Source organism: Mus caroli, chromosome 4, assembly GCF_900094665.2.
Source record: "Mus caroli chromosome 4, CAROLI_EIJ_v1.1, whole genome shotgun sequence".
In the NCBI taxonomy this organism is placed as follows: Eukaryota; Metazoa; Chordata; class Mammalia; order Rodentia; family Muridae; genus Mus; species Mus caroli.
The window spans coordinates 86816629-86832094 of NC_034573.1; the positions used below are offsets into that span (position 1 = coordinate 86816629).

Here is a 15466-nt window from a genome sequence, read left to right on the forward strand (position 1 = left end):
GAGGAGGAGGAGGAGGAGGAGGAGGAGAAGGAAGAGGGGGAGGAAGAAGAGGGGGAGGAGGAGAAGGAAAACGAGAAAAGGAAGAAAACAAAAACAAAACAAGAAAGCCAAGAAACACCATGATTTCAATTACACAGGAGATCTTTAAAGTTTCAAATATAGAGCTGAAAGAATGGCTCAGCAGTTACACACTTTCTGCTCTTGAAGAGAACATGGGCTCTTGAAGAGCACCTATTCTGTCTAGAATCCAGTTCCAGGAGTTGACACCCTCTTCTGGCCTCTTCAGGCACTGCATGCACATAGTGCAGACATGCATTTAGGCAAAACACTCATTCAATAAAAATAAATAAATCTTTAAAAAAAAAAAAACACACACTGAAACAGAATAAAATAGTATTTACCAGAATAAAAAAAAAGGGGGGATATGGGACAAAGTGAGCAAAGTTGAAGTTATAGAGAATTGACTAAGTTCAGAAATAAAATGTATAATGTGAGGACTATAGTTAAAAAAAATAAACACAGGAAGTTTATTGAACTGGATTTTAGATGCTGTTACAAAACACAAAACTAACCATTCAAGGTGATGAATAGGTTTATTTGCTTGCCTAACAGTCATTTCATAATGGGTCAAAACAACGTGTTCTATACCTTACATATAAGTGATTGCTGAACAGTACCAAAGGCCTTTTCTATACATACTTATATGAACATATATTTTTTCTCTTTCAATTTAGTGAAATAAATTATCCTAATAGATATTGTAATTAAAGCTTCTTATAAACCTCCCGAAATAAATCCTACGTGGTCAGCAGTGTAATTACTCACTTGATACACTCACTGCTGGATTTACATGCTACTGTTTCTATTCACAAACATATATTCACAAGTGAAATGGCCTAAATCTCCCATATACTCTTCTGGCACTACTTACAAGATTTTGTATATTAAGAGTGTGCAGAAATCATAAGGTAAGTGGGAAATCTTTTCATCTCTTTCTAGGTATTATACTATTTATAATAACACAGACATGTCTGGCTATAAATAGCTGGAATTTATAGAACATTTCATTGGAAGTAAATACATTAAACAAGAAGCACTTCAAGTATGAATGCATCTATTTTGTTTTGCTGCGTCTTCAACAGACTTCACTCAACTTCCCGTGGTTTCCATTTCTGTGAGGATTTTCTTGTATTTTGCAAGGAAACTGTCCTTCACTTATTTCTTTCAACTCAAAAAGCTCTCTATGTGTAGCCTGAACAAAGACCAAGTTCCTGAATGGCTAAAGCTCTGTGTGTTTGCTCTCTTAAGTTTTGAGCTTTTACCTTTGATGTTTCATTTTCTCAAAGTTCTTTTAGTTTGTTACACTTTAATTTCTTTTAAATGTGAAGGAAGATCTTAGGCTAATTATAAGTGTTTTTTCTCTCATGTCCAAATGTTCCCTTTAAACTGGTGTTTGTGGTATTAACAACAGGATCACTCTCTCCCAGCTTGCTTCTTGCTAGATTAGGTGAAGAGGAGGTACAAGAAGACGACTCAGAGTCAAGAGAAAAGCTGACTCTTCCTCTGTTCTCTTTAGTCTGGCAGCCAAGAGCTTGACTCAAACGCTTAACCTAATCACATCCCCTGAAAGAAACCAGCGCCCAGCAGAAATTACCCTATTCAATTCTAGCCCCTTCATTACTTAGGACCACAGATGCATGGATACAAAGATTAGTCGTCTCCCGAGACTTCCAGTGAATTCAACTTGCTTATTATCAGGACACAGTGAGATCTGATGAGCTGCCAGCTAAAAATTCATTGTAATTTTATGATCTCTTTTTACCTCTAAATAAGGATACATTCTAAGCCACTGTAGGGTAAGACCTCAACAAATGAAGTCTTCAGGACATAATTTACCCTATAAGATCTTTTCTCATTTTTCTTTCCTATAGGATCTTAAGACAATTTTAAACTCAAAATGTATAGCTTTTTGTTTGCCCAGTAGATCCATGATAGGTCTCCTAAAACTGTGAGTTACATTTTTTTTTTTTTTTGAGGTTTTTCGGTAGTGACCTATATCTATCTGCCCATGCTGACTGTTGAGGGCAATGATTCAGTTCCCAGTCATAACCAATCTTTTATCAGTTAGCCTAGTGAAATAAGAAATGCAGAACAGCATTAGCTCCAAAATTACATTGTGCTCTAATTCCTCAAGTAGTCTCACTACCTTGTTTCCTGTATTCTAATAACTCCATACTCAATAGAGGCTACTAAGTTCCTTTCAGCCTCTTTTGTCTGCTCAAGACTTAGTGTTCCCTTAGCATGCAGCCTGGTCAGACGGCATGCACTTGTCAAAGGGAATATCAGCAGATCATAGGTCATGGGAAGTTTAAGTACCAAATATGCCAAGCTGACTCTTCTACTGAACCCCAGAAAAAAATCATGACACCAATCTACTAACTAGTTCACTACCTCTAAGATGAACAGAGCTGAACTGATTGATCTTCTAAGCACAAAGTAACATTCAAAAGGATACTATCAGCAAAGGCCTATTAAACTGCTCTTACAAGCTTTGAGAAAATGCAAATGTATCTTTATTCTGTGCCTCTGACTTTGTTCAACAGCAAGGAGAATGAAATGCCCTACCTGCATTCTGTCTGAAAACCTGTTTCCTTCCTTATCTCTGCAGGTTTGCTTATTAGGTTACTCTGCTCCTGAAGCAGGAGGAAATTAAAGTGGGCAGCAGAGCTCACGCTCACAGCGCGTTCTCTACATGTCCATTCCTTCCCTGGCACCTTTGCTTTACACTCTAAGATGGTTCCTTCTTTCACAACTGACTGATATGTATATTACATGCATTTATTTTTATAGATATGCATGTAGAGTTGTGGTGAGTACCTGTGAGGAGGTAAAAAAAATACATTTGGAGAGATAGTTCTCTCTTTCCAATATATGAGACACGGAGACTGAACTCAGGTTATAAGACTTGATGGCAAGTGCCTTATCCAATGAATGATCTCACTGGCCTACATCATTCTTAATTAAAAACTAGCCATATTAGCTCATTTAATATTAGTCTTATGAAAGGTTATCTTCACTTTACAAATGAATACAATGACTATTATGGAAGATTAAGTATTTCAAAGCCGCCAAGGCAGGAACACTTAAATCAAAAAGTCTGCAGCTACTTCTTAAGAGACACTACCACTAACTTTCATAGGCATTTCTACAATCCAAGGCACACAAATTTACCTGGCCCCATTTCCCACACATAAAATGCTACTATGTATGTTGTAAGGTTGTTATACAAAGCTAATGGGTGAATAATGACACATGAACAATACTGGATTGTTGAAATGTTGTAACACAATGTTCAATGTTAGTTATTAGTGTTAATTTTGGTTTACTGTAGCTTGGAAGTTTGACTAAAGGGGGGATGCTGGGCTGCAGAGCATTTGCCTAGCATGCACAAAGGCTTTGTCCCTCAGTATCGCTGATAAACTGACCTAATTAAATATACTAAGCTGGATATAGTAGCATAGGACTGGGGACTTGGCTATTTAAGAATGAGGCAGAGGCAGACAGAACTCTTGAGCCCTAGAGCTCAGGGACAGACTGGTCACATATTGAGAACCCATCTGAAAATAAATCATGAATAATAAAAGGGCTAGAGTGACAGATGAATCAGTGTAAACTATAAAATTTTATCAGAGGACCCAAGCTTAGATCCCAACACCCACATCAGGCAGCCTATAACTCCACCTTTAGGCCAGTTGACACCCTCTTCTGGCCTCTACAGATACAGGCACCCATATACATATGGCATACACACAGCAGACAAATGCATTCACACAAGCTCAAACACATACACAAATAAAAATAACTCTAAAGAAAAAAAATAGCTATTAAAGAAATAAACAATAAAAGTAAAAGCTGGTATTTATCAGTAATATTAAAGAACTCAATAATAGCCCTTGTCAGCTCCACTGCTGCCTACAATAACAATGTGTGGAAACACAGGTGTAGTGTCTCCTGCCCACACTGCTCAGAACAGCAGAATTTCAGGCCTCAGAGGCTTCTCTATAAAATAACAATTATATACAATTCACTGCTGAAAACCCCTAAACTAAAAATCTCAAGCCAGAAATTAAAACTTTTTTGAGTTCCAACATAAAAATCAAGAAGCTCTAGATCCTGGATTTGAGATTTCTGGGTTAAAGGTGCTTAGCCTGTGTTTCCAAATGCTTGGTCTATCTGGTAGCACATAACAAAAAAAAACTGTTATCTGTCTGATCACACAGTGGGTTCTTTATGACTCTGGCTTTGTAGCTATGTAAAGCTTTCCCATTATAATAATTCAAACGTACTAAATTTTGTTTTGGTTCTAGGGGTTACACTGCAAGTCTAGTTCATAGTAAGCAAGTCCACAGCCACTGGGCTAAAATCCACAGCTAGCCCTTCTTCGAATTTTGTGTTTAGCTTTCTTTTATGTGTATGAGTGATTTGCATGCATGCATATATGTGCACTATATGCATGACTAGTATTCGTGGAGGCTAAAAGAGAATGTTGGACCCCCAGGAGCCAGGATTCAAACCTAGGACTTCTACAAGAGCAGCCAGTGCTTATAAGCACTGAGCCATCTCTCTAATACCTTACTGTAATTTTAAAGAGAACCAAGTTTCTTTTATAATTAGGCAACCATTAAATGGCTTCCACATTAAAAAAAGGTAACACCAGTGTTCAGGTATGAGACAGAAAAGAATTAAGCCTTAATAATAATACCTTAAAACGTTCTGGAGAGATGGCTCAGCAGTTAAGAGCACTGAATGCTCTTCCGAAGGTCCTGAGTTCATATCCCAGCAACCACATGGTGGCTCACAACCATCTGTAACGAGATCTGACACCCTCTTCTGGTGTGTCTGCAGACTGCTACAGTGTACTTAGATATAATAAATAAATCTTTTAATAATAATAATGATACCTTTAAAATAGAGGGAATTGAATAAAAGGAAAGTAAAAGCAATTAAGCAAAAGCTTAATTCAAGGTTCTAAAAGTAACATCAAGAAATAAAACATGGGGCTGGAGAGATGGCTCAGTGGTTAAAGTGCACTGACTGCTCTTCCGAAGGTCCTGAGTTCAAATCCCAGCAACCACATGATGGCTCACAACCATCCTTAATGACATCTGACTCCCTCTCCTGGTGTGTCTGAAGACAGCTACAGTGTACTTACATATAAAATAAATAATAAATAGATCTTTAAAAAAAAAAGAAATAAAACAAAGAAACTGAGGGCTAGGAATATACCTTTGTGGTACAGAGATTCCTACCATGTGTGAGGCTCTGGGTTCAATTCCTGGCATTAAAATTTTAAAAAACAAGGAACAAAGAGGAAGGGAGAAAAGGGTATGGGAGAAGAAACTTAGAAGTACTAAAAAAAATAACAGGTTTAAAAATAGTTAAGCTAATTAAACTGAGTAATATGCATTTCTATAGTACATAAAAGACTAACACTATTTTGGGGGTTTGGGGTTTTTTTTTGTTTTGTTTTGTTTTTTTCAAGACAGGGTTTCTCTGTATAGCCCTGGCTGTCCTGGAACTCACTCAGTAGACCAGGCTGGCCTCGAACTCAGAAATCCGCCTGCCTCTGCCTCCCAAGTGCCGGGATTAAAGGCGTGCGCCACCACGCCTAGCTAACATTAAGTATGTTAAAAGAAAAGCTACTAAAACTATTTAAAATGTAGACATTTTCTATGTTGTCAAATGACTTAAAGCAAGATGTACAATGTGACTAAGACTGACTCCAAGGCAGCCAAGCAACACAGATTTGATGCTCTCTCTACAGTTTAAAATTTTTTTCTTAGGTTTTCTTAGATTTTAGTTTCTTAGATTCAGCTTAAATATGTAGTATTTATTATACTATTGGCCACTGGCAATGGTTCTCAAAATTTTAAGTACTTTTTATCATCAAAATATTCCAATTACACATACTTACAACAATACACATAAACATACAGGTAAAAATAAAAAGGACAAATAAACTTGTACATAGATATAAATAAAGGTTCTCATACATACACATACACACACACACACACACACACACACACACACACTCAGAAAAATCATCATAATCTTCAAAGTGAGGCTGGAGAGACAGCTTACCAATTAGGAACATTTTTTCTTCTTCCAAAGGATTCAAGTGTGGCTCCCAGCATCCACTTCAGGCAGCTCACAACCTCTTGTAACTCCAGCTCCAGAAAATCTGATGTCCTCCTCTGGCCTCCCCTTACTCACATGTGACAATATACTCAAACACACACACATACACACACACATTTTTTTTTTTTTCAAAACAGGGACCTTCAAAGAAATAGCAAAAAAAAAATTTTTAATGAAAAGAAAAGTGTTTGTGTTTTAACTTACTGACTGATTAAATCAGGTGCCACCTTACAGCCATCATCTGCCTCCTCTTCCATATCAGAGTCCAAACCATTGTCACCTTATAAAAAAAAATGAACTACTGAAAACATGTTTATAAAATTACTATATCAGTACATAAAAAGTGCCATCTTTAAAAAAGATACAGGTAAAAAAACCTTACAAAATATTTTTCTATTACTTGTACTGTTTAAGATTGATATTGTTTACGTGTATGTGTGTAAATCTGTGGGTAAATGCATTCAGGTATCCACAGAGGACAGAGTGGCAGTAAGCCACCCAATGTGGGTGCTGGAACCCACACTCAGATACTCTAGAACAGCAGCAAGTACTCTTAGCCCCTAAACCATCTCTCCAGTCTCCAGTGTTAGATCTTAAAGGGTTTTTCCCATTATCTGCTTTTTACCTATTAAATACATACAAGAATGTGTACATATGTAATTAACAGACTATATACATTTATGTGTATATGTATATTTTTTTCCAGAACTACAAATTCGATTAAGTCATTTGTGGTATTTTTATGTGTGTGTGTGTGTTTGTGTACAGTGGGGAGGATGACTACAGAGGCTATAAGATGATGTCAGATCTCCTGGAGCTGGAGTTATGTTAGTGCTGGAAACCAAACTCCAATCTTAACTACTGATCAATCTCTCCAACCCTACTACTTTACAGTAATTAAAAAAAAAAAAAAAAATCAGTCACTAGAAATTCAATATAACTATTTTCTGTTTCTTCAGTTATGCAAATGAGAAAATCCTCTCAATATTCCAAATCAAACCTACAAACACTTGAAAATTCAAAATTCTAAAAGTTATCAGTATCAAATAATAATCTTATTTTGGAAGAAATAAATGCTGGAAAATTAACAATTCTAACATACGCAATAGCTCATTATAAGTCATAAAGAAAATAAAGCAAAAAATGTCTTACTTATTTTAAAGAATATGTAACTTCTCAGTGATTTTTTTTCAGTACTTGTGATATTTTTTCTATTTTTCATTTTATTTTATTGTATACACATGGACTCATCTATCTACTGGTTAAGGAAAAAGTGTATATCAAATTTGGGGTTTTCATTCTATTCATTCATTCTATTCTGATATGTAAATTATATTTTCCAGTACAGACAGACATCAAGATATTCTTCAGTGATTCCTCAATAAAGAAATTAAAGTCACATTCAAGCAAGAGAAAGAAAACCTCAGTATGTATGCAGAGAACCACTTAATAAGTTTGCAGAATAGAGAAATATTCATTCTTACCCTCAAGAATCTTCAAGATTTTTTTTTCAGACAGGAGCTCTAATTGTTCCTGGCATAGTTTTTTAATTTCTTCTACTGAACAGTTCTAAAGAAAATGACATTTAAAAAAATTGCATTTATGTACTATAGCTCCAATGTAAACTGGAAAACTGCAATTATAAAAAAAAATTCGAATTAGCAAAATCTTATAATCAAACAAATAAAAGCCTCAAGAATATTCACATGAATTTATGGGATAAAGTCTGAAAAGCTGTCATTTGACATGAATATTTCAGAGATTTGAAGGAATACATAAAATCATGTTTATTAGAAGCAAAAACTGAACTAAAAGTCAGTCTTCCAGACACCTTTAAATGTAGTCTATTTACCTCATGTAATTCTTGTAAAGATTTAAATCTTTAGGGCGTGACCATGAGATACTTGCCCTTAGGCTATGTTTGGCTTTGTATAACCATAAAATCAGAATATCACATATTTTCCTGAAGTTTCCAGAAATATATATGTAAAAAAAAAAAACCTATAAATATGATGAAACGTAAGCTACTACAAACTATTGTGGATTGTTACACAGCAGCATATTATTCTTTATAACACCAATTAGTACCACTACTGGGAAATAATTATTTCCACGGAATCAATAAATGTCTTGCCTAATTTTTCTTTAAAAAAAAAAAATGCTTAGATATATAAGGCCATTTAAGGTTCTCTAAATTTTCTTCCTTAAATTCTTTCAAGTAACTTGTTTCAGATTAGAACATCCAATCACACACTACATTCAAAGACATGACTGCTACGAATGAAGGCTGTTTCTCCGTGTGTGCAGCCGACTAACGCAGGAAAGTACCTTCAGTACATCAGGGAGCATCTTCTGCAACTTCTTCTCTCCTATTATACAGAAGCACTGCTGCAGCATTTCTTTTTTGTCTGATATATAGAAACTAACAGGTTTTAATGAGACATTCAGATCCAGTCCACCTTCTTCAAGATCACTGTGCTCTGCCAAGAATAATTCTTTTTCCAGACTTGGTAAAAGATACTTGGTTTCCTACAAGTAAAGAAATAAGGAATCGTTAAATAATATTAAACATGTAGAATGCATACATGACAGTTATTCATTCTTCATTTAGCACTGTAAATTCTTTTATTTGCACAATTGTCTATCTAAAGTCATTAGAAAATTTAGTTGTTCATCACTCTATTACTCTCCACACTGCAGCTAACTGAAGGAGTTGTAATAAAAGAAAATCCTCTCGGAATTTACAAATCAAAATGTACCAGTTCCTAACATTTCAGACCTGAAGAATTAGGAGATTCCTTCAAGAATCATTCATCCAAAAACCAGAAATGCTTTGTCATTCTACTTAAATTCATGTAAAGAAACAAAACAGCAGCAAATGTTACAAACCATAATTACAAAGCCATATTCCAACTACAAGCTATCATTTTCACACTGTTATATGATTTAATCATATATCAAAAGGTTCAAGTAGTTTCAGTAATGTAAGGCATTTCTGCCAATTTTACTTCTAGCTCCCATAACTAGTCAGTCTTTCTAAACCCACTATCAAAACTCTGGCCATGATCTTTCCTTGATTCTAAAAGCCATGGAGCTAAGTTCTCCACATCCTATGAATTTCATCCATATGAGATTTCTGTTTGGTTAACTGTTAGCAAGATGAATTTTATAAACTAGGCCTCATGTTGTATACATTCTAAGGCAGTCTTTCCTCTTTCCTTTCCCTACACTATACCACATCACACTATTAACAGCACACATGCATATCTGATACAAATTTGAAAGTCCAAATGAGGTGGGAAAGCAGAAAAGCTTTATGATTTTTCATTCTTTTTTCAATTTAAGATTGTGTTTATTGTTATTAGGTGAGTGTATCATGTGTGAGTTTACACATAGAGAGGTTGAAGGACAACAACTTTTGAGAGTAGATTTTCTCCCCCTGCAGTTTCAAGGATGGAACTTGGGTGTAAGGTTTGTGCAGTCCAACTGAGCCATCTCACAGGCTCTTAAAACTTCTTTTCAGGGTAGGATTGAAGGTGTATACCTTTAATCCCAGCACTTGGGTGGGAGAGGCAGACGTATCTCTCTAAATTCAAAGCCAGGCTAACCTACTAAATGAGTTCCCGGTTAGTCAGGAGGTCATAGTGACGCCCTGACTGAAAGCAAAAAAACCAAACCAAAACAAAACAAAAACCAATTAGGTCTAAAAGTTTTCATAAGCATATTAGGAAAAATTAAATTATCAAATATATATAAACTTCCCAACTCAACTCACTACAAAAACTGAAACTAGGGGCTAACATAACTTTTGATGTACCCCCGCACTCAGGAGGCAGAAGGAGGCAGATCTTTGTCTAGATAGTGAATGTTAGAACAGCCAGGGACACGAATAGGAGTCCTGTCTCAAAAAATAAACAAAAATATCTACCCCAAAGTAAAAATACTTCATACAACATGTAAGTCCAACACACCAAAGAGGGCTTTTCCCAAGATAGCACATATAGCTTACTATCAACTAAACTTACCAATAAATACTTAAACAACATAATTACATTAACTAGCTGATACAGTCACATCAATACCATGCCAAGAAGCCACATGAGAAACCAAACCCACAGAACCCAGGGTTGAAAAAATGTTCTTGACCTGAGCAAAGTCACCTTCACATTCTGTCATGAATACACTTACTGGTACATCATTAAACTGTTCCCACTAGAGCTGGATGTGTAGCTTAGTGCTAGACCATTTGCCTAACAGGTTCAAGGCCCTGGGTTCAATATAGAAGGGAAGGAAAAAGACAGGAGGGAGGGAGGGAGAAGGAAGGAAAGAAGGAGGGAGTCTTACTTTAAAAACAAAATGGGAAGAGAACACCCATTATTACTGCTACTATCTAATACTATCCTAGACTTTGATAATTCAAAATTAACAACAAAAGAAGTGCTAAAATTGTCAAAATTCAGTGTGAGCAGAAATACTGCAGAAAATGACTAATAAAAAATAATGAGACTAGGTAGAAGAAAATCATATAAGTAGTTGAATCCATGAATCCTAATTAAAACTTGTAATGTGCTGGACAGTGGTGGTGCATGCCTTTAATCCTAGCACTTGGGAGGCAGAGGCAGGCAGATTTCTGAGTTCAAGGTCAGCCTGGTCTACAGAGTTAGTTTCCTGCCTGGAAAAGCCAAAAAAAAAAAAAAAAAAAAAAAAGTTGTAATGTTAAAAAGTATGAGTCTAGCCGGGTGGTGGTGGTGCACACCTTTAATCCCGGCACTTGGGAGGCAGAGGCAGGNGGATTTCTGAGTTCGAGGCCAGCCTGGTCTACAAAGTGAGTTCCAGGACAGCCAGGGCTACACAGAGAAACCCTGTCTCCAAAAACCAAAAAAAAAAGTATGAGTCTAGAGAGATGGCTCAGCATTTAAGAGCACTTGCTGTTCTTCCAGAAGATAGAAGCTCTCTCCACATAGCACCTCACAACTGCCTGTAACTCCAAGATCTGATACCCTCACCCAGACATATATACAGACAAAACACAAATGCACATTAAAAATATAAATAAAAATCATTTTAATATTAAAGCATTATTAGCCGGACAGTGGTGGCGCACGCCTTTAATCCTAGCACTTGGGAGGCAGAGGCAGGTGGATTTCTGAGTTTGAGGCCAGCCTGTTCTACAAAGTGAGTTCCAGGACAGCCAGGGCTATACAGAGAAACCCTTTCTCAAAAAAAAAAAAAAAAAAAAAAAAATTATTAGAAGAGGCTGGAGAGATAGCTCAGTGTACTGACTGCTTTTCCAGAGGACCTGGGTTCAAATCCCAGCACCCACATGGCAGCTCACAACTGTCTGTAAATCCAAGATCTGACACTCTCACACAGACATACATTCAGGTAAAACATCAAAGCACATAAAATAAAGGTAAATAAAAACTTTAAAAACCAAACAACTTTTGAATACAAAACCTATGGGAAGAGAGCTGGCAAGTGCAGGTAAGTGAGCTGGCTCAGCAGGTAAGGGTGCTTGTCACCATCCTAACATGAGAGCTCAGTCCTTCCCATGTGCTGGAAATAATACCTGCACGTTGTCCTCTGACTCCTCTGTCGTGCTATATGCTCAATTAAATAAATAAATGTGAAATGTGTGAAGTATTTAAAAATACAGAATAATTTTTATAAATTTTACAGTCTTCCAAAACACAAAATCTGGAAGGTAAAAGAAAAAAATACCAGCTCTGGCTATCAAAAAAAAAAAAAAAAAAATCAAGCATTCCAGCACCCTTTAAACCAGCAGTTCTCAACCCTTGGGGAGTGGCCTAATGACCTGTTCACAGGATTACCTAAGACCATGGGAAAACACAGATATTTACAAAACAGTAGCAAAAGTACAATTATGGAGTAGCAAGGAAGATAATTTTATGGTTGTCATCACAATATGTGGAAGTGTATTAAAGGGTTGCAGCATTAGGATGGTAGGAGCACTGCTTTAAACCAAGCTATATTAACAATTACTGTATACACAAGTTTAAAAGTAACGCTTAATTGAAATATGTATGAGACTTCTCAGTGAAATACTGAATAAAAGGAAGAACAAGCAAAGAATCTATACAACTACACAAGGAATCAACGGGTAAATAAAAATGTAGAAATGTTCAGTACCACTATTCATCAGGAACATACATACATATTAAAACAATGTTAGCCGAGTACAATGGCACATGCCTTTAATCCCAGTACTCAGAAGAAAGGGGCAGGCAAAAAAAAAAATTTTTTTTGAGTTCCAGACCAGTAAGGCCCTGACTCAAAAAACAAACTAACAACAACCAAAGGAAAACAAACAAACAAAAAACACAAAAACAAGTAATAATTACTTGGTCTGTCCATCTGATCACTCTCTAAAAAAGAAAAAACAGGGATGGGAGGGGGACGCACCTGTAATGTCAGCATCCCAAGGCCAAAGGCAGGGGATGAGACCAACATAGTCTAAGGAGCATACATTGAGCAAGTTCCAGGCTAGCAAGGGCTATTGGAGATTGGGGGTGGGGGGTGGGGTGGCCATGTTAGGAAGATAACATGCTTGTGAAGACTGGCAGAGATGAATATCCATACTATTTCAACTATAAATCAGTTAAGTCTTGCTTTAAAAGCATTTGGTTCTATTTCCTGTCTGTTTTATTTTAAGAGAACAGTTTGGGTTTACATATATAGAGTTTGGTTCATTTGTGCTGTGAAGCCCAAGTGGCTCGAGCATGAAGCATTTGGTCAATATAGCATATGGTGCCGATATGCAGAGCAAGTGGAATTCATCACCTTTTTAAACGTATATACTTTTGACACTGCAATTTCATTTCTGTAAGTCCAAGTCTACGGAACTCTTGCACAAGATCTATGACAAGTTTGTTCCATTTGGTATTGTATATAAAATCAATAAAACTGAAAACCTAAATATTCAACAATAGAGATACGAGTATACTGGGACACCTAAAACACACCATGTATGGAAGGAGACCCATTCAATGCGAGAATATACCCAATTACATTCGTAAAAGTAAACAATGAAGAGTGACTACACATCCACAGAAGGTATGCATACCAAGTGGCACTACGAAGGGCGTTCAACTCCTGCCTTGATTCTGTGTCCGATGAATTTTAAGAACACATTCATTTGTTTTACAGTAAATTACAAACTACTGTTTTAAATAGTGGTATCGCGGCAGGTTGATGATGCATAAGAAACACATTTTGGTCCCAGCTGTTGAATTCAAATGTAGGAACTACGAAATTCTTGCGATTGTGACTGTGGGTAAAATTCCCGAACTTGGGTCTCAGGTGTTTGTTGTTGTGGGCTTTTTTTTTTTTTATGTGTGTGTAATGTGAAAATAATCAGAATCTATTAAACAGTGGTGATCAGTGCTTACACCGGCATTTGTAACTACTTCCCGACCCACAGATCCTCTACGGAGATCGGGGAAACCACAAGTAAAAGAAACCGCGAAAGTTTAATGGGGAAGGAGTACTGATCAGTAAATCCAGAAACTTAGAAGTTTAATACATGGGGACGAGTTCAAACGGACTCAGAACGGAACCGGCGGCCCAAGGGACCCCGGCACTAACAATGAGCTTCTACCCGCGCCCGCGCGGCTCTGCAGCCCGGCTCTTCTGAGGGGCCGCAGCTCCGGGAGGCGGCGCGAGGCGAGGCGAAGCGAGGCACGCACCTGCTGCAGGGAGCCCGAGACGCTGGAAGACGAATCGGTGCTCCTCCGCTTTCGGCGCTCGCTTCGTTCCGCGCCGCCCGCCACACTCGTCCCGCCGCCGGCGACCCCGCAGCAGCCGCCGCTCCCGCACCCACCCGCGCTCCCGCTCAGCACGGGCACCAGGTCCGGGGCTGCGAGCGCCGCGGCTGCCTCCTGCCCGCTCCGCTTGCGCCGCTTTTCTCGGGAAGACTTCTTCCCCGTCATGGTCCTCACGCTGCAACCATCGGCGACAGCCGGCCGTCTCTGCAGCAACAGAACCCCGCTTCCGTAGCGGCCGGCGCTGCTGTCGCAGACTTGGCGTCACTTCCGGTCCCGGCGCGTTTTACTACGCGTAGCTTCTGGAGGCGGGGCTTGGGTGCACAGTGCCAGCTGCTGAGGTTGTCTGGAGTTTAAAAGGTGGCTTGCGGTGCAACGGATCTGTTTGCTTTTTCCCAACCTCTGGGAAGATTTAATTCTTTTTAGGGTTTCTCCGCTTACAAGTACGTTGAAAGGTAAAATTAAAGTTGCTGAGTCTCCAATTTCCTCTACCTTCGATTCCCTCGTTTGACTCAATGATATAACAATAAAAAGAATTTCAGAATAAAAAAAAAATTGCTTCATCTCACTACGACCTCATTTGAGCAGGGTTGTTGTTTTTTTTTTAAGGTACACTTTAAGGACTTGTGCAAAAATAACAGTCTTATGCTTCCGTATTTTGTATCATTAAAACTAATTTCGTAGCATGATTTCATGTTACTTTTAAAGGAATGGAAAGGGTGTCAGAAGAAAGACAATTCCTGTAGTATTTCAGTGTTTAACAATGTGAGTTTAGTAGCCGGGCGGTGGTAGCACACGCCTTTAATCCCAGCACTTGGGAGGCAGAGGCAGGCGGATTTCTGAGTTCAAGGCTAGCNTGGTTTACAAAGTGAGTTACAGGACAGCCAAGGCTATACAAAAAAAAAAAAAAAGAAGAAGAAGAAGAAGAAGAGAAGAAAAAGAAAAAAGAAAGAAAGAAACGGTCGAGTCAGTTTAGTCACAGATAGATACACAGTGGGGCAAGGAATGGCTGGCTGTTCCTGAAGGCTAAAATAGCCCAAGATAAAGTAATTAGCCTGTAAACTTACAAAATTCCAACCTCTTCACAGTACTGAAATTCTAATTCATCCATCAGTCTCTGTGGACACAGACTCATTCCAGGTTTTGTTTGTTTGTTTGTTTGTTTGTTTTTTCCAGGCTTATTGTTGTTTTTCCAGCCAGACGCAGCATTTCAGGAGTTTTTATTCACAGTTGTTTTGAGGCAGGTTCTCTCCGAGTCTAGAGTGGCCTGCCACACTGTACAGCTAAGGATGGCCTTGAACTGTTTCTTTGGGGGTTTGGTTGGTTTGTTCATTTGTTTTTAGATTGATGTATTTATTTTGTGTACATGAATGTTTTGACTTACATATAGACATGTGTACCACACCACTGCCTGGTGCCCTCAGAGATCAAGAGAAGGCATTGAATCCCTGGGAAAGAAATTACTGATGGTTGTAAACCACCAT

General features: G+C 37.9%; 1 protein-coding gene across 2 annotated transcripts in view; it reads right to left on the bottom strand.

Annotated features, from left to right (window-relative positions):
* Caap1 (caspase activity and apoptosis inhibitor 1) overlaps positions 1–14236 on the bottom strand; it is a 56344-nt gene extending 42108 nt beyond the window's left edge. Inside the window, exons 1-4 of one of the 2 annotated variants that reach the window (XM_021160373.1) lie at positions 13908–14236; positions 8530–8730; positions 7686–7770; positions 6406–6481 (exon numbers count right to left, since the gene is read on the bottom strand). In XM_021160373.1, the coding sequence (XP_021016032.1) occupies positions 6406–6481; positions 7686–7770; positions 8530–8730; positions 13908–14150 (605 nt within the window). In that variant the 5' untranslated portion in view covers positions 14151–14236. The remainder of the gene's footprint in view (positions 1–6405; positions 6482–7685; positions 7771–8529; positions 8731–13907) is intronic. The other variant, XM_029476185.1, reaches the window with a different exon arrangement.
* Between the last annotated feature and the right edge of the window lie 1230 nt (positions 14237–15466).